This window comes from Myodes glareolus, chromosome 10 (assembly GCF_982192425.1).
Source record: "Myodes glareolus chromosome 10, mMyoGla1.1, whole genome shotgun sequence".
NCBI lineage: Eukaryota > Metazoa > Chordata > Mammalia > Rodentia > Cricetidae > Myodes > Myodes glareolus.
The window spans coordinates 835,887-852,397 of record NC_142035.1 but is presented as its reverse complement, the minus strand read 5'-3'; the positions used below and the strand labels follow the sequence as shown (position 1 = coordinate 852,397).

The following is a 16,511-nucleotide window of genomic DNA, read 5'->3' as shown; positions in this document are numbered from 1 at the left end:
CAGATTTGGTCAGATCCCAGACTGGGCCAGATCTCACTCAGTGAGACCTCATAGCTCACTCAGAAGCCAGTGCACCCTAGAGCCAGTGAGCTCCCAGGCCCAACACGGAGAGTGGGGCGCCCAAAATAAGTAGTTCTACCCAGGACATAGTCAGGTCTCTGGTGGCCTGGTATCCTCCAACACACAAGGCCAGGCTCAGCTGTGAGGAATCATCTGAGAACCACAGCTGCTCAGGGCATAGGGCCTTCAAAGTCTACGAAGCTCACTGCCCCAGCTATAATATCCCATCTTGGATTATCCAGTCATAGCCCAAATGCCTATGATAATTGGTTCCTCAATGCTCAGTGGATGACCACTGTGACTGGAACACTGGCTGTGGCTTCATCTGCCTTGTATCTGGCTTCAGAGTCAGCCTGTATCTCCTCCTCCAGGCCTGTGCTAGTTGCTGTACCCAGCCATCTCCCTGGCCCTACCCTCTGGTGCCTGGGGTTCACTTTGGGCCCATAACTTTTTGTGTACGGTCCCCAGTGGAACCTTGGCTTTGGCCCTGGGTGCACAGGGTAGGCAGGGAGGGATGGAGCAGCAGGGTGGGCATTGCAAAGGGAGGGAAGTGGCGCGTGTGCAGGTCCAGCCGTGCTCACCAGAGGCCTGAAATTGCCCACGAAGTGGTTCTTTTGGTAGTTGGACTAGCTTTGGTGTGACTCACCGGACCCTCCATATCCTCCCAGCAGCCTGCCCAGCCCTGAACTCGGACAGTTCCCTTTCAGGTAGGTCCTGTATGTCTCTGTCATCTGTGCCCTGTTGTTTGCCTCCTCTGCTTTACTTGACTCTTCCAAGGTTGGGGCAGAGCATTCATGATCCAGGATCAACCACAGGGTTGATCCTCTACCTTTTCAGGTAGCACACAAGGCTGTCGGGGAAGTGTTGCTTTTGCTTCATCCAAAGTTAGTATGGGCATGTGCAGGGCAGAGGCAGAGCTGGCTAGCTCCACTTGGGCCCTAGGTGGCTCCCTGCTGCCAGGCATCCAGGTAAGTCATGCCAAGCCTGGAATCCTCATAAGGACCATGCAAGAGGGTAGAGAGAAGAAGCTTGACATGAGGCCTGTCAGGGGATTCCATTCAGCAAGGGAGGGCCTTAAAAGTACTGAGGGACAGATAGGCTTTGTGATATGAAAATTGTATCTCACCTGAATCCCAGCAAGAGAGTCTGCCTGGGGCTTCCACTGCCCTGAAGCTGGCAGGGATGGTGAGTGGTGAGATCCATGGATGGAAGGACCCATGGAATGCAGGGCCAGGGGACAGATGGGCAGGCTCAGCTGCTTCCTTAAAATGGGCCTTGGAAAGGCTGGGCCTCTGCACCCTTGAGTCTGGTGGTGCACAGTTAAACACCAAATCCCTATGTGATTTCACTCTCTGATTTGTGCCAATAAAAGGAGCTGGTACTTGGAGGATCCACCATGACACTAATCACCCCAGTGACTTGTATGCCAGCTCAGCTTATAGCTGGGGTCTGGACCCTAAAGAGTCCTCAGGCTCCAAGGTACAAAAGGGGCTGCTTGAAACTTCTACGCTGGTTAGAGGGGAATTCATCAAGGTCTTCCTTAAAGGGAACAAACTTGGAGCTGGTTTGGGGCAGAGTGTGGGTACTGCTTGGTAGGTGTATGAGGCGGATGGCTGGCTCTGAGTGTCAGGGGTTCCACTGTGTCCTGTATATGTCTTTCCAAGCTGGAGCATTTGGGTGAGCAATTTCCCCACTGTCAGAACTGGAATTGAGGAAGGGGAGCAGGGATAGACGTCAGCCTGGCTAGAAAGGGGCTAGATTTTCCTCTGGAGGGTGGAGCAGTGCTGGTCCCAGGGCCATCTCCAAGACCCTGCTCCAGCCTCTCACTCTGGTGACCCCATCCCAGGCCACCTTTTCAGGCCCTCTGTTCGACATCCTGACACCCCTCTCCAAGTCGAATCTTTGCCCCTGTCCCTCCCTCTTTCCTGATTGCTCCATTCCCTGTTCCACCAGGGTTTGACCTGATGGTGGCCTTTGGTCTCGTGGCAAAGGAGTATGCCTCTATTCGAGGTGTGGCCATGGAACCCTCAGCCCTGGGTGCAGCCCCCACCTTCACGCTCTTCAAGGATGCTCAGCTGATGCGGCGAGCCAGGTGCGAGGGTCTGAGGGAACAGCAATACAAGAAGAGGTTGTGCATCAGGCGATGTTGGTGCACACCTTTAATCCTAGCACTCGAGAGGCAGAAGCAAGTGGATCTCTGTGAGTTCGAGGCCAGCCTGGTCTACAGAGTGAATGCCAGGACAGGCTCCAAAGCTATACAGAGAAACCCTGTCTCAAAAAAAAAAAAAAAAAAAAAAAAAAAAAAAAAAAAAAAAAAAACAAAACAAAAAAAACCAAACAAACAAAAGAAAAAGAAAAGAAAAGAAAAAAAGAGAGTGAGAAGAGGTTGTACAAAATGGGGTAGGAAGAGTTAACATAGCCTGCCACATACTTTGTGGCTCTGCCGTGACCCTGGCCCATAACTGACTAGCCTCTGACACCATGTCAGCAAACCATAGACTGGTTGGCTTCAGCCCTATATACTCCAGAAATTCTCATTTGACAGATTGATGAAGCCTTGTGTATGGGAGTAGGCTCCGTGCCCAGCATGACTTGAAGCCATGCCTGGGCCTTTTCCATATGTAGCTCAGGGATCATTCACATTCAGAAAATTCTGCATATAAGCCATGGCACTGTTCCCTCTGCTTTGTATCCTGATGGGCAAATCTACTACTACCCTTGGTTTGTGAGAAGTGGGTGCTTTCCAAGAAGTCATGAGAAGGCACATGAGGTCCCTGTTATCTAGGAGACACCAATTTCTGCTTACCCTATGCATGAGTCATTAACCTGAACTTGGATGCACAGTGTGATTGAGCAGCAGGCTTGCTTCCCACACCCTGAAAGAACTGAGACCCGGGCATGTAATGGAAGTATAAATAAGGCCTCACAGAGGTATGCAAGGAGCGCTGGAAAGCTCTGACCGTCATATGCTCCCATGAACAAGAAAGGGGGCCATGGGTAGACAGAGCATGGCCCCATGGGCTTCCACAGCAGTTTGGGGTCCAGGTGCAGGCAGCAAGCTGGGGGTCTTCTCCTTGTTCAAGTTCCTCCATAAGAACTGCTAGAAACTTTGGGCAGGTTGATGCAGAAGCCTCCTGGTCAAGCAGAAGAAGGGTTGGAGATGTCCTTCCTGTCCACTCAGCTGAGACCCACCAGGAACACCATCTTTTTCTATAGCTGCATGAATTAGTTAGTAGTCAGATAAGGGTAAATAGCGATCTCCTCCAACATTTATTATTTTGTTGTTGTAAAACCGTTGCTGGTGATGGTCGGCCCTTGTCCTCTGTATACCCACACTCCAGTACCTTATGATCTTCCTTCCCTGGGCATCTCAATAGCCTTCCTATCCATTATGCCCACATTCACAGTAGTGATTTCTCTTAATCGTTCCTCTCCTCAAATGAGTGATTTTTCCTGGAATTCTCTTTCTACCTATTTGCCTTCCTGGGACTCCAAAAGAGGGCGGGACTATTAACTAGCTTCCTCAGAGTGCTCACACAGCTGCTGGGAGTAGAGGAATCCTTTCTTGTGGTGGAGTGGAGAGGCTGCCTGAGGGAGGCAGTTGTGAGGCCTTGTGATTTATTTAGAGAATTGTAGTGTCAGTCTGTGTGTGGCAGCACCTGGAATCCTAGACCTCAGGGGGCCAAGAAAGGATCACTGTGAGTCTAATGCCAGCCCTGGCTATGCTGTGAGTTTCTGTCTCTAAGAAGAAAGAACTATAGGATCATGACTGAGGTGGTATTTCTCTGGCTCTTGGCTTTCATCCTAAGAGCAGACAAATGTTAAAAAGGAAGATTGCAGACTGATAATAATAGTCTTATTGAGTGACTCAAGACTCCATTCTTTGTCCTTATTCTGCCCTTAGAGAGCCTGGATCAGCATGGGCATGGATTTCTCCATTGATTGGTCTGATAACTCAGCGTATATACTCAGTGGGAGCAGCTCTTGAGTCCCAGGACTGTTTCAGGGACCTTCCTGCTAGAGTCTCCTTGGTCAGGCCCCTTTTAACCCACAGTGCCGCTGAGTGTAAGGGGCTCAGCAGCCCTTGCACAGTGACCTCCACTGTAGCTGTGACCTGATTTGGGGGAGTAGAGGGTCTGTTGGCCCAGGGGCCTTGGGACTTCTTGCTCTGCTACACTCCCATGTTCCTTACAGAGAAACCGAGACAGGGAGACCTGAGCTCAGTCCTCTAAAATCTGTTCCGATCCCGTCTCTCCAGTGATATCTACCCAGCAGCTCTGCCACCAGAGTACACCATTGTCTTCCTTGTGCGCCTGCTCCCCGAGACACCCCGAGAAGCCTTTGCCCTGTGGCAGATGATGGCCGAGGATTTCCAGCCCCTCGTTGGGGTTCTGTTGGATGGTGACTGTGGGCCCCATATCACCCTTGGCACCTGGGAGGGATGGGGGTCTTGCTGATCCTCTTAATCTCATGGCAATAAGGATGCCAGCCCCCAGGCCAAGCTGTGGGTTTCCCTGGGGAACTGGGCGTGAAAGCCCATCTTCAGCCAGAGCAGATATCCTGGATATCACCGTGTCTTTGTATCATGGGGGCCGTACTTGGACCTTGGGTCAGCCCTTTGTTCTGTTACTGCCAGCGTCTTCAGCTTACCACCTCATCTGCTCCTTATCCTCCCTGGCAGCTGGCCGGAAGTCTCTGACTTACTTCAACCATGATCCCAGGGCAGCCTTGCAGGAGGTCACCTTTGACCTGCAGGATGCAAAGAAGGTTTTCTTCGGAAGCTTCCACAAGGTCCTGGGAACCATCTGCCTGACCCCTGCAGGCCCTGACCCTCTGGCCTGGCCTTCCCTGAATGTGGTTGTCTCCCTTGAGCATCAAGCATTGATCCATCCAGGGCCTTTGACCCTGATGCTCCCATATTATGACTTTCCCTTCTTAATTTGGGTCAGAGAGCAAATTTTTCTCTTTGGGAGGCTCCTGCAGTAACTTCACCTGGGGAAGCTGAGGCCCCAGTAGGTCCCAGAGTGGAATCGGGATCTGACCCCAGGCCCTATGTGCTGGGTTCCCTTAATCTGGTTTTGTCCTGGTGTGGGGTGGGAAACTCACTATGGTTTCTACAGGTCCATGTGGCTGTGGGCCACTCTAAGGTCAGACTTTACGTGGACTGTCGGAAGGTGGCTGAGCGGCCTATTGGGGATCCTGGCAGCCCACCCACAGCTGGTTTCATCGCACTAGGGAGGCTAGCCAAGGCCAGAGGGCCACGGAGCAGCTCGGCCACGGTGAGTCTGGGCCTTGTCTCATGGGGCGGGTGGACTCTGCCTATGATGCTGATTTTCCCCCTGCTACACAGTTCCAGCTCCAGATGTTGCAAATCGTGTGCAGTGACACCTGGGCAGAGAAGGACAAGTGCTGTGAGCTTCCTGCATTGGTAGGTGGCCCCAAGGTCCTGGACACTGTCCGTTGGCCCTGCGAGAGAACCACTAAGGGCCACAGAGTCTGCGTAGATGGCCTCTCTAGACCCTTGCTGAGAGAGATAAAAGCAGACTTTCTGGACGAGCTGGTCAGGGGCCTGAAGGGAACACGTGCAGGACATCCCTATTCCACTTATAACAGCTACGTGTCAATTAGAAGTCCCTGGTCAGTTCTAAGGAGAAGTTGCTCCCCCTTCGCTATAGGCCCAGGCAGAAGCTCATTCAGGGAGGCTGTGGAGCCCTCCTACGTCTTCTGGGGACTTATTTATCCTCATTAGTCTCTTGAGAGCTCATGCTGAACTTGGCTATTCAGGGAGCCTGAGAGAAGAGCAGGAAAAAGGAGATACAGCGCTCATTTGGGTATCCAAGAGGGGCACACAGAGCCTGCTGCACACACAGGATTTAGCAGCCTTCATTCTGACCTGCCCTACCTCTGGTCATGACTCTAGATGCTCCCTGGAGTCAGGTGTCCTTTGGACACGCTGGGTCTTAAGATCAGATGAGATCAAGAGGGGGGGTCCATTGAGCAAATTATTTCTTTTCTTCCAGAGGGATGGAGAGACATGTCCAGCCTTCCCTTCTTCCTGTGCCTGCTCATCTGAGACCCCTGGGCCACCAGGGCCCCAAGGCCCTCCTGTGAGTTCCTCCCCTGGGCATGACCAGGGACTTCTGCTGTCATTGGCGGAGACAGAGTGGTTGATGGGCCTCCCACACCACCTGACACCAGCTTTCAGGAAATCCAGCCCTCCAGCAGCCCTCCCCAGCCATGTTACACAGAGGGCCAGCAGCCCTCCCCAGCCGTGTTACACAGAGGGCCAGCAGCCCTCCCCAGCCGTGTTACACAGAGGGCCAGCAGCCCTCCCCAGCCGTGTTACACAGAGGACCAGCAGCCCTCCCCAGCCGTGTTACACGGAGGGTAGACTTCCTTGTGCTTCTTCTGTGGCCATTGGGCCCGGAAGCCCAGTCTGGCTACCCCTCAACACTGGTTGAGCTTTTCTCTTTTTTATATGTCCTCCATCTGTGGGCAAATGCTGTCCTTTCTCTGCCAGGAAATCAAGAGTTTCTTCGATAGTCCTGACAGAATGAGCCCAGGTCCCGCTGGTCTCTAGGACTGTGCTGGTGGTGGCTGGTGGGCTATGATATGGCAAACTGTGAGCCATAGCCTTGCAGGCAGTTCTGCCCTGGATACTGGAAAGGAGTTAGGCAGCACCATAAGCCCTTCTGGTCCTTCCTTTGCAAGCCCAAGGCTTTTGGCCAGTGGCAGTGCTCCCCCAGTCAGTGGTCACAGTACGCCTATCAGGGGCACTTACTTTGCACTTGGCCAATCCCAGGCCTCATTGTATATAGGCCCAGGGTGTGACCTCAGATCTGCCTGAATCCAGTGGGTGTCCAGCAATGAAGGGGAGGGAAGTAAGGACATCTTTGATGTTGGAGGATTCTGCTCCTCCCAGTAACACAGACAGGAGTCCAGGACTGGAGGAGGCTGGGTATCGGCGGGGGGGGGGGGGGGGCTGAGTGGAACTGAGGATTATGATGGGGTTGTATTCAGTCCTGTCTGTATCTTTACAGGGCCTCCCTGGAAGGAATGGCACTCCAGGACAGCAGGGACACCCGGGGCCCAAGGTGGGTCTTGTGAAGTACAAGAGCCGTGTGCTTGGTCTGATGTGCAGCGGGAAGACCCTGCACTTTCAGAGCACAGGGAACAGCTGCATGGCCTTCTGTTAGGTGAAAGGGCTCCCCACCATAGATAAGCAGGGGTCTGACATCACAAGAAAATCAGGGATTATTCTGGGCTCCCCTATCCCCTGCTAGACATCTGCACCTGAACCAAGTATTTGTGGATATTTGCTCTTCATAGGCAGGATCACCCATATGGCACAGGTGGGGAAACTGAGGCTTGGAAATCCAGTGGGTTCATCCAGATTGCCTAGTTATTCAACTGTCTCCTCATCCCCCTCTGTAGACAGCTTTGTGGAGTCTGCTCTCTCCATCCACCTTTACATGAGTTCCAGGGATTGAACTCACAAGTTACCAGACTTGTGCAGTGAGTGCCTTTACCCACTGAGCCATCTTGCTAGCCCAGTCTGGTCCTCTCTAGAACATTGTTGTTTCTCTTTGCTGATTCGCTGTGGAATGTAGAACTCGCTTGTCCTTAGACTGGGAAATACAGTTGGTGTTTTCATTGGAACCGTTCAGGTTAGAACTGTACTTAGGAAGAAGTGGTACTTGCAGAATTTGCATTTTTCTCATCCAGGAGCATGGCATCCTGTTTGTTGACAGGCTCGGGTTCATGTCTAGATATTGTTTCTTTTTGTTGCTAGCGAAAGTGGCCATCTTTGTTCTCATTACAGCTTCTCTTGTGGTTTATGCACAGGTTCTTTCCCTGAAGGTTACTTTTGTATCCAAGCTTCTTACAAATCTTATTTGTGGTATATTTTATATCCATGTTTTTTAGAATCACATAAGATCACCTACATAGTTACTTTTTCTTCTCCTGCCCAATGTTTATAACTCTGGTTTCTTTTTCTTAGTTGGCCATTAATTTGGAGCTCTGTCAAATGGTGTCATGTGATAGTACAGATGTCTTGGCTTAATAGTAATTCATTAAATGCAGCGCCAATTCAGACACTAAAACAGATATTCATTTTCATGTGATAACAAGATTCCTTTAATCCTAATTTATTTGAAATTTGAAAAAACAAATCAAACAGACAGTAAATAAAATGTATTATTTGTTCAGTGGTTATGGACATAATCAAGCAATTTTCTTCTTGAAGCAACTTACTATTAATTTTACTGTTTTCCCACATGCTAAGTACTCTTGCATCATTATGAAGCCAGCATGGTGATAGCCCTCACCACTGTTTAGTATGTGGCACTGCTCTGTATGCCACTATTTTATTTATAGTTGTGCATTAATAAGACTGAGCAGTTTGCTGTATCCTATTTGGAACACTGATTTGCTTAATAATAAAAAAAAACAATTTAGAAGTATTTCTCCCTAAGCTCAGTTTAAATATGTCTGGTGTCACCGTCCCTTAGAGCTTGGATATCTAGTGAGAACTGAATCTGGTGTTTGAGTGTCAGAGCTTAAGGAGATGGCCCTTTTGCCCCCGTGTAGCAGCCCACTAAGTTCCTTCTCTTCGCTCGGTGATATCTGGGCACATTTCCTCTCCAAGTCCCATTGAAACCAGAGCAGGATAGGAGAACTGAATAGGGGTGAGGCAGAAGAACTGGCTTCAAATCCTGACTCAAATTTGGCTTGTTTGTGGCTCTGGATAAGTGGCCAGGGGCTGACTGTGCCCTACAGACTGCATCCCAGCAGGATCCATTCAGGGTAGGCACAAGGGGACTTTTCTTCTCCGGTGAAGGTACCTGTGACCTACTATGAAAACCGTAGGGTGGTGGACAGTGCTGAGGGCAGGTAGTGAGTACGAAGGGACAGGGGACATGCTTTCTCGGTTCTTCCAATGCTTCTTGTGTCTCCAGGGAGAGCCAGGACCACCTGGACAGACAGGACCTGAAGGCCCTGGAGGTCAGCAGGGGTCACCGGGGACCCAGGGCCGCACAGTCCAGGGACCCATGGTAGGTACTACTCTGCACCCATCTTCTTCTGTTTTGTCTCTTTTCCCTGTCTCTCAGTTCATCTTCTCCTCCAGGGTCCCCCAGGAGTCAAAGGAGAGAAGGGAGATCATGGACTCCCAGGCTTGCAGGTAACGGGTCAGGGTGATGGTGGGGATATGGTAGGACTCTCTCCTGCATATGATGATGGCCCCTGCCTGGTGGACTATCTTTGTTCCCTTTCAGGGCCTCTCTGGCCAGCAAGGCATCCCCGGAAAAGCTGGCCTACAGGGACCAAAGGTACTGACTCCAGGTCTGGGATAATGTGTGGGAGAGAGTGGGCCCAGGTGGAGCCTTAGAGAAAAAGGCTATGGGGAGTGAGGAGGTGGAAAGGCTTCCTCCTCCACCTGGGGCTTCATTTCCCTACTCCTTAAGGTCTGTCCAGGAAGAAAGCTATCTCAGCCCACACTAACGATAAATAGTGTCGCCCTGAGGTGGGGTGAAGGGAGAGAGCTCCTCTAATCAGAGGAGGGGCAATTGTACATCCCACCTTCTCAGGGTGGGTCACCTTCTAGGGACAGTATTAACTTGGACCCAAATGGCATCACGTTTGTAGGAGAGAATCACCAATGAGAATAGTGTATCTCCGGTTGTTGGGGTGGGCACCATAAAAAACAAGGGCAGATATAAGCCCCCATCTCAGTATTTCCCTCCTCTTCCCACCAGGGAATGAGGGGACTGGAGGGACCTGCTGGCCTGCCTGGACCACCTGGCCCCAGGGTAGGCTCTGCCCGGACTCCTCGAGGCTCCCTGGCGCTGGACAGCTAGTCTGGGAGAAAGGCACTGAACGTCACCTGCTACTGTACACTTTAGAGGAGGGACTTGTTCCTGCTGTGGCCTTCCACGGGGCTCTGCTGACGTCTGAGTGTCTGTACCTGGGAGCACCCCAACTCTACCCCAGAAAAGACCTTTGCCCCTGGAGCAGGTTCTAACTTTCCAGGGCGGGAGTGCCAGGACTCCTGACGGCCTGGTCCGGGTGGGCGGCTAGCCCGGCTAGACCAGCTAGACAGTCATGCTGTTCCTACAGCTGTTACAGCAGCAGGGACATCAAAGGCAGCCCTGTGACCCTGCAGAAAAGCTGGAGCTTCCTCACCTTGAGACTTTCCTGCCTGAATCCCAGGGGTTCTTCACCCTGAGCTTTGTACCCAGTGAACCTCTGAGAGGGTACCTCAGGCCGGCAGCCGAGACTTACTGGGATATACTGCAAGGACTGCTCTCCAGGGTTGGGGGAAGCCCACTGTGTTTCAGGGGGCATTTCAGTGCAGCATAAACACTAGTGGACAGCTGGGTGAGGGGTGGGTGGTCTACCCTGGATGCTGAGTGAGGGTCAGATGCCTGTACCAAGTACTGAACAGAGGTAGTGTTTGTTCTGGGTGCTGGAGGAGCGGCTGGAGGGGTCTGCTCTTAGCTCTGGATGAAGAGCTGAGATCTGTCATAGACACTGGTTTGGGGACAGGACCTGAAACTTGATGGAGAAAGGGGGGCAAGGTCTGAGAGCAGCTAGGGTTAACTTTGCAGGGCAATTGGAACCCTGGATATCAAACCAGGTCTGGGGAAGGGAACAGACTCCTTGGGACCTAAACTCTGATAGCTGTATTTTTTTTACAGGGATTCCAGGGCTCAGCAGGGGCCAGAGGCACCAATGGGGAGCGAGGACCCCCAGGGGCAGTGGGGCCCACAGTAAGTACCCCCTACCTTCCAGCAAGGCAGCCAAGTGATGGAGATGGTGCAAGCGCAGGTTCAGGGGCTCCATGATTGAAGATCTGCCTGTCCAGAGCTTCTCCTAGCTTCCATGGGGGTACAGAATTGGAAGGAGGCAGCAGCTGACTTTGGGGGATCTAGCTCCCTGGGAGACCACCTTAGCCTTCAATCAGGAGGAGTAAGGTTCCAGCAGCTCAGGGCCCCTTACTTAAGTGGGCTCCGTATGTGGGCATGATGGAAAGGAAGAAGCAGGATGCGTAGAAGTTCTTGGCCCAGGCCAAGGGAGGGTCTGTTCTCAAGGCAGCGTTCTAGCTGTTTGGAACCTCTGCCCGCACCCCCACCCCCAGCACAAAATGTACAGCTGGGGATAGGTTCTTTGAGATCACTCCCAGATCCACTTGGGACTGTTCCTGATGTGGATGTCCAGCTTCAGTTGCTCCCTCTGGGTGGGAGCTGAGGACATACATTCCTGGACCTTGGTAGCTGGGTTGGGGCCTTGGCACCGCATCAGTGTGGAGTCAAGATTGCTGCATGTTACCATGCCCACAGCGCCTTGTCCCTATGCTGATAGCTTTTTTCCTTTACCCCCTGCTACAGGGCCTACCAGGGTCCAAAGGTGAACGAGGAGAGAAGGTGGGTGATGGCCGTATTCCAGACACTGGGACTCCCTATCGGCACCAGCCATGGGTACCAAGGTCATGTCCTCCTTCCAGGGAGAGCCACAGTCCCTGGCCACCATCTTCCAGCTGGTGAGCCAGGCCTGCGAGTCAGCCATACAGAGTGAGTGACGCCCACCCTGCCCTGCCTCATCCTCACCGGCGAGGCTGGCCCCCAACTAATGTCTTCTTCTCCAGCACATGTGATGAAGCTGAATTCCTTCCTCTATGAGAACGCCCGGCCCCCAATGCCCTTCATGGTGGAGACAGCAAAGTCAGGCAGACCTGGGTCTGTAGAGTCTCCCGGATCACATAAGGAGGATCTACTTCGTGGAGACGGGGGACATGTCCACCATCCTGAGTACCAAAGTAACAGACTTTCTGCTCTTGGGAGGGATCCTAGAAGTAGACAGTGGCTGGTTCCCTGCACGCGCAAGTGTGTGTGCACGTGAGTGTGTGGAGTGTGTGTGTTTCCTTCTTGTCAATCCCTTTACTGCAAAGTTGTCTTAATGAACCAGGAACAGCCTGGGATATCCTCAGGTGACCCCACCTCCAGGTGACCCCATCTCATTTAGAAGTAAAATCTCTACTCTGGCCACTGAACCCACACTAAGGTACTTGCTTGGGGCTCAAAGACCTAATGTACTGTTGTCCTTAATGCTCAGCCTTTGGCCAAGGGCTGAGCCTCATGCTTATGCTGAGAGGACCCTGCTTCCCTCTGGACAGACAGGGCAGAGAACAGGAAGCTGAAGTTGCTACATTCCCTGATCCTGCAATGTCCTCCTTTCCTCTCAGGTGAGCCTGCAGCCATCAGCCACACAGGCAGCGCTAGGCTGCAGGAAGAGAAGATCCCAGAATCCTTGGAGTGAGCAGGTGAATTTTCGTCATCCTGCTAGTCATGGAGCAAGAAGGAGGAACAGCCCGAGTAGAGGATACCTGGTTGGGCTGCACAGTGAGAGGGCGGGAGATGGTGCTGGCTCCATCTCAGAAGCACTGGCCGTGAGAGTGGGGTGGAGCTGCATCTGTAAAACTGGTTGCCCTGCAAACTCTCACTGGGCCAGCGAGTGTGGAGGAGCAATAGGGTAGAGCAGAGGTTTGAGCTGCAGGAGTGTGGGTGCTCATGGACCTGGGAGGAGGGGTTACAGAGACTGGAACTCAGAAAGGCACTCCAGTGAGCACCCGGCCAGGTGAGTGCTCCTGAGGTCCGAGACAGTGCTTTGGGGGTTCTGAGTGTGGGTGATACCATTGAGACCAGGGGGCAGGGGGCAGCACCAGATGGCCTCTTTCTTTCCTCTGGATGTCCCAAGCAAACTTTCTGTGTGCAACCCTGCCTGAGGAGGTGTTTCTGGGCACACATGTGGGAGATAGAGTACAGTGAACACAGGTGGGCATGAATACAGATAAACACAGGTGAGTTCTGTGAACACAAGTGCAGGTGAAGGCAGTGAGCGCAGGTGGCACAGATGGATCCACATGCGTTCAGATGAGTGTACCTTCTTGTCCTCAAGAAGGTGATGGAGCTGGAGGCATCTGGGAGCAGACTCAGCAGGCACAAGGAATCGGGGTGCTGGGTGCATGTCTGATGGAAAGGGGTGGCAGTGGGGAGTGGGGAGCCACCAAATGAACAAACTGGAGGATTGGGTGTGTATGACAGCCTTGCCCCTGCTCAGGAGACTGGAGACTGCTCTGTTTCCATGTCACAACACAAGCCTGTGTGTAGGGACCTCAAGTTCTGCCTCTCTGGGGTAGCCTGCACTCACTGTGCCAGGAGGCCGGGTCACGGTCTCCTAGGCTACAGTCCAGCTGTGTCTGCTCTTCTCTCTTGGCAGGACCTCCCCTCTGCCACTTCAAATCACCCTGTACTGCCCCAACACCATCATCCATATCTTTTGTCTCAACACTAAGAACGGCAGTGTCCTCAAGGGACAGAGAGGGAAACCAAAGAAAGACCCTGAAGCAGCGGGAGTTGGAAGGGAGAAGGGTGGCGCCTCTCAAGTCCCTTCTTTGTACACTTCAGAGTTCAAATAAACCTCTGCTTGCTCATCATCAGCTCAAGTGAGGCGTCTGTGTGGTCACTGCTGAGAGCTGTCCCCACCACTGTCCCCACCGCTGTTCCCACCGCTGTCCCCCACCACTCCTGTTACTTCTCATTTAAAACTCTCCAGAATTCTCGGGCCTCCTCAAAGCCCAGACTCCTTCCTCTGGGCCTCATCAAGGCTCAGCCTGGATCCTGCACTGACCCCTTCTCATTCTCCACCCAAGGCAGTGGATGAGTGCCTGCTCATCTTCACCCCATTAGGACACAAACCTACTCATGACTTCCACGTCTCAGGGTTCCTTGTCACTTCAAGGGTAAAATACAGACTTCCTGCCAACTGTAGAGCGTAGCGGACTGTCTACAATGGTTACCCCTGAGCACAGCAGGCTGTCTATGACGGCTACCCCTGAGCATAGCAGGCTGTCTATGACGGCTACCCCAGGGCTTTTACATGCCATATCCACTTGGCTCTTTCCAGGGTTCTATCCCAACAGTGTCTCTCCCTCAGAACAGTGTCCTCACTTCAGCCCCACTGTCTCTTTTGGTCCCCTTTGCCTCTGGGTACTAGCAAACCCATCCGCCCTGTCTCGCCCCTGTCCTCCATCTAAGAAGTCCAGATTATCTTCACTTCCCTCAGTCTCTGTGTTTGGCTCCTCGTATCTTTGGTCTCTTGTCTTCAGGGTTTCAGAGCAAATTGTCCTCCAATAGCACCTCAGCTCTGGGTCTCTCGTCACCCTCAGAGAGAGCATGTAAGCCTTCTCTCTTACCCCACCATGCCAGACAAGGGACTGGAATGACATGGATTCATGGCACCCGTATTCCCAATCCTGGCCCAACTGAGTCGGGGACTTCTATTTACTTTTTAAACAAATAGTAAGTAATTGGGCCACTGCTCCCATCCGTGTAGCTAAGCAAGGAAAATCCAGAAACAAAGATGGGGAAGGTTAAAAACAATCACTGGGGGAAGAGTAAAATCTTTAACAAGGAACAAGAGATGTTTGACACTGACTGAAGGAATAGTACTACAACTCAATGTGTGTGGGTACATGTGTGTATTAATGCCTGCATACGTATCTGTCTCTGTGCCCACATGTATCTGTACACACATGCACATCTGTATGTGCACGTGTTTCTATGCAATGTTGCATGCATGCATGTTTCCATGTCCCTCTGCATGTATTTCCATATGTGCATGCATGTCTTTGTATGTGCAGGTGTCACTGTATGTATATATGTGTTTGCACATGTGTGCAGCACTGGTCCTCAAGAAGCTGTCATAAGACAATGGATAGTTTCCTCCTGGACTTGCACACATGCACATACATTATAAAACACATATATACATGTACACAGGTGTACATTCACACTTCAATCATGAACAGCATTGTTAGGCAAGTTTAGGTTCCTGACAAGGAAGAGGAAGCAGCTGAGGTTAAAAAACATGGAGACAAATGAATAAAGAGGAACTTGTGTTTTCTTTGGTCTATTAATTTTTAAAACTCATGATGCACCACGGAGGAGAGGAAGGATATTAATGACACAAAGCCCAAAAACACAGGAATATATGAAGGAAGGCCAACTGGAAGGGTTGTATATGGAAAAGAAACAGAAGCAAAGTCAGCAGGAGACATTGCGAGCCGAGAGCGCTGTTGAAACCATCAGCAAGCTGCAGGATCAGAGAAGTGTCCGGGAGCTCAGATCAGCAGAGATGCAGGGAACCTGGACGACAGCAGCCTCATGGCGAGCCCCGGAGGGAAGAGGCATGGTACATGGAGCACTGGTATTTGGAGGTGACAATGCTTTGAAAATCTGAGCATCAGAGAAAGGAGTCCGATCTCAGACCGATGGCAGAGCTGTGAGCGCTGGTGAGTGGGTTGTGAGATATGTCCTCTGTGTCATACAAAGACATGTCCGTGATGCAAAGACAGTGGGAACAGCCATCAGGAAATCCTTCCTGGTGAGAACCTACAGCCCAAACTGCAGACAATAAGAATCTGAGGTGGCAGTGAGGTGGGAGGGCAGAGGAGGAAATTTCACATCAAGGATTAGGACAAAGGATATTTTAAGAACCACAATGCTTCCAGGTGTAACACACAGAACTGCTTTGAAGTTCACAGGAAGAAGCTTTTGTTGGGAGGGAGTCCAGCAGACATATGGAGACCTCTGCAAAGGAGTGGGGACATTGTGAATAGAGGGACAGCGACCTCCCTCTGTGTTGGGCAGCCACACAGCAGATTATTCTATTGAACTGCTGCCAAGGGCAGCAGGGTGGTGGGCTGTCAGGAGGGGGAGGCATAGTGATGTTTCTCATCAATACAGAAGGCTTTTGAAGCACAGTTATTTACTATAAGCAAGGAGCAGCTTCTAGAACAAGAACTAACAGAGTAGGTGTCCAAAGTGGCTGATAGATCGGACTTTCCTCTGTGGAGGAGATAGAACATATTAAACAATAATCTCCCAGTGTGGCAGAAATTGCTGCTTCACTGAAGGGAAGAGGCACTCTCCAAATTCCATTGAAACCTAAGACTTGGCGTTCTAGTTGATTTCTCAGTCGTCAGGGAATATGCTGCTAACCCAGTCCTGAATTTTGTCACACTTGTTTTTAGTGTGGCAAGGGCTCATGGTCCGGCTTGACCAGAGTAAGCATGCTTCTGCTGTGTTAGAGAAGGTTCTAGAAACGCTAACCTGGCCCAGCTGGAAATGATGGTGTTCAAGTCTTCTCTAGACTCGTGTATTCTCCCAATAGAAACATGTAATATATGTTTTAATTATTATAATTATCATTAGTGTGTGTGTGTGTGTGTGCGCGCGCGCGCACATGCACGTGTGCCTGTGACTCGTGGTGGCAGGAGGCTGATTCCTATTGCCTCCCCCTCTTATTTTTTGAGATATGATTACTCACTGAAACTGGAACTTGCCGTTTGCCCTGGCTGCCTGCCTGAGGGGAATGCAGGAAATGTCTGA

At 51.5% G+C, this 16,511-nt stretch overlaps 1 protein-coding gene across 1 annotated transcript in view; it reads left to right on the top strand.

Annotated features, from left to right (window-relative positions):
* Col20a1 (collagen type XX alpha 1 chain) overlaps positions 1–13,564 on the top strand; it is a 34,253-nt gene extending 20,689 nt beyond the window's left edge. The window contains exons 19-36 of the mRNA XM_087910898.1: positions 729–767; positions 2,014–2,152; positions 4,319–4,461; positions 4,742–4,851; positions 5,181–5,339; positions 5,411–5,488; positions 6,081–6,167; positions 7,101–7,154; positions 9,021–9,116; positions 9,191–9,244; positions 9,339–9,392; positions 9,819–9,872; positions 10,761–10,832; positions 11,451–11,486; positions 11,567–11,633; positions 11,708–11,878; positions 12,305–12,382; positions 13,339–13,564. Of these exons, the coding sequence (XP_087767024.1) occupies positions 729–767; positions 2,014–2,152; positions 4,319–4,461; positions 4,742–4,851; positions 5,181–5,339; positions 5,411–5,488; positions 6,081–6,167; positions 7,101–7,154; positions 9,021–9,116; positions 9,191–9,244; positions 9,339–9,392; positions 9,819–9,872; positions 10,761–10,832; positions 11,451–11,486; positions 11,567–11,633; positions 11,708–11,878; positions 12,305–12,378 (1,487 nt within the window). The 3' untranslated portion in view covers positions 12,379–12,382; positions 13,339–13,564. The remainder of the gene's footprint in view (positions 1–728; positions 768–2,013; positions 2,153–4,318; positions 4,462–4,741; positions 4,852–5,180; positions 5,340–5,410; positions 5,489–6,080; positions 6,168–7,100; positions 7,155–9,020; positions 9,117–9,190; positions 9,245–9,338; positions 9,393–9,818; positions 9,873–10,760; positions 10,833–11,450; positions 11,487–11,566; positions 11,634–11,707; positions 11,879–12,304; positions 12,383–13,338) is intronic.
* Positions 13,565–16,511: the final 2,947 nt, after the last annotated feature.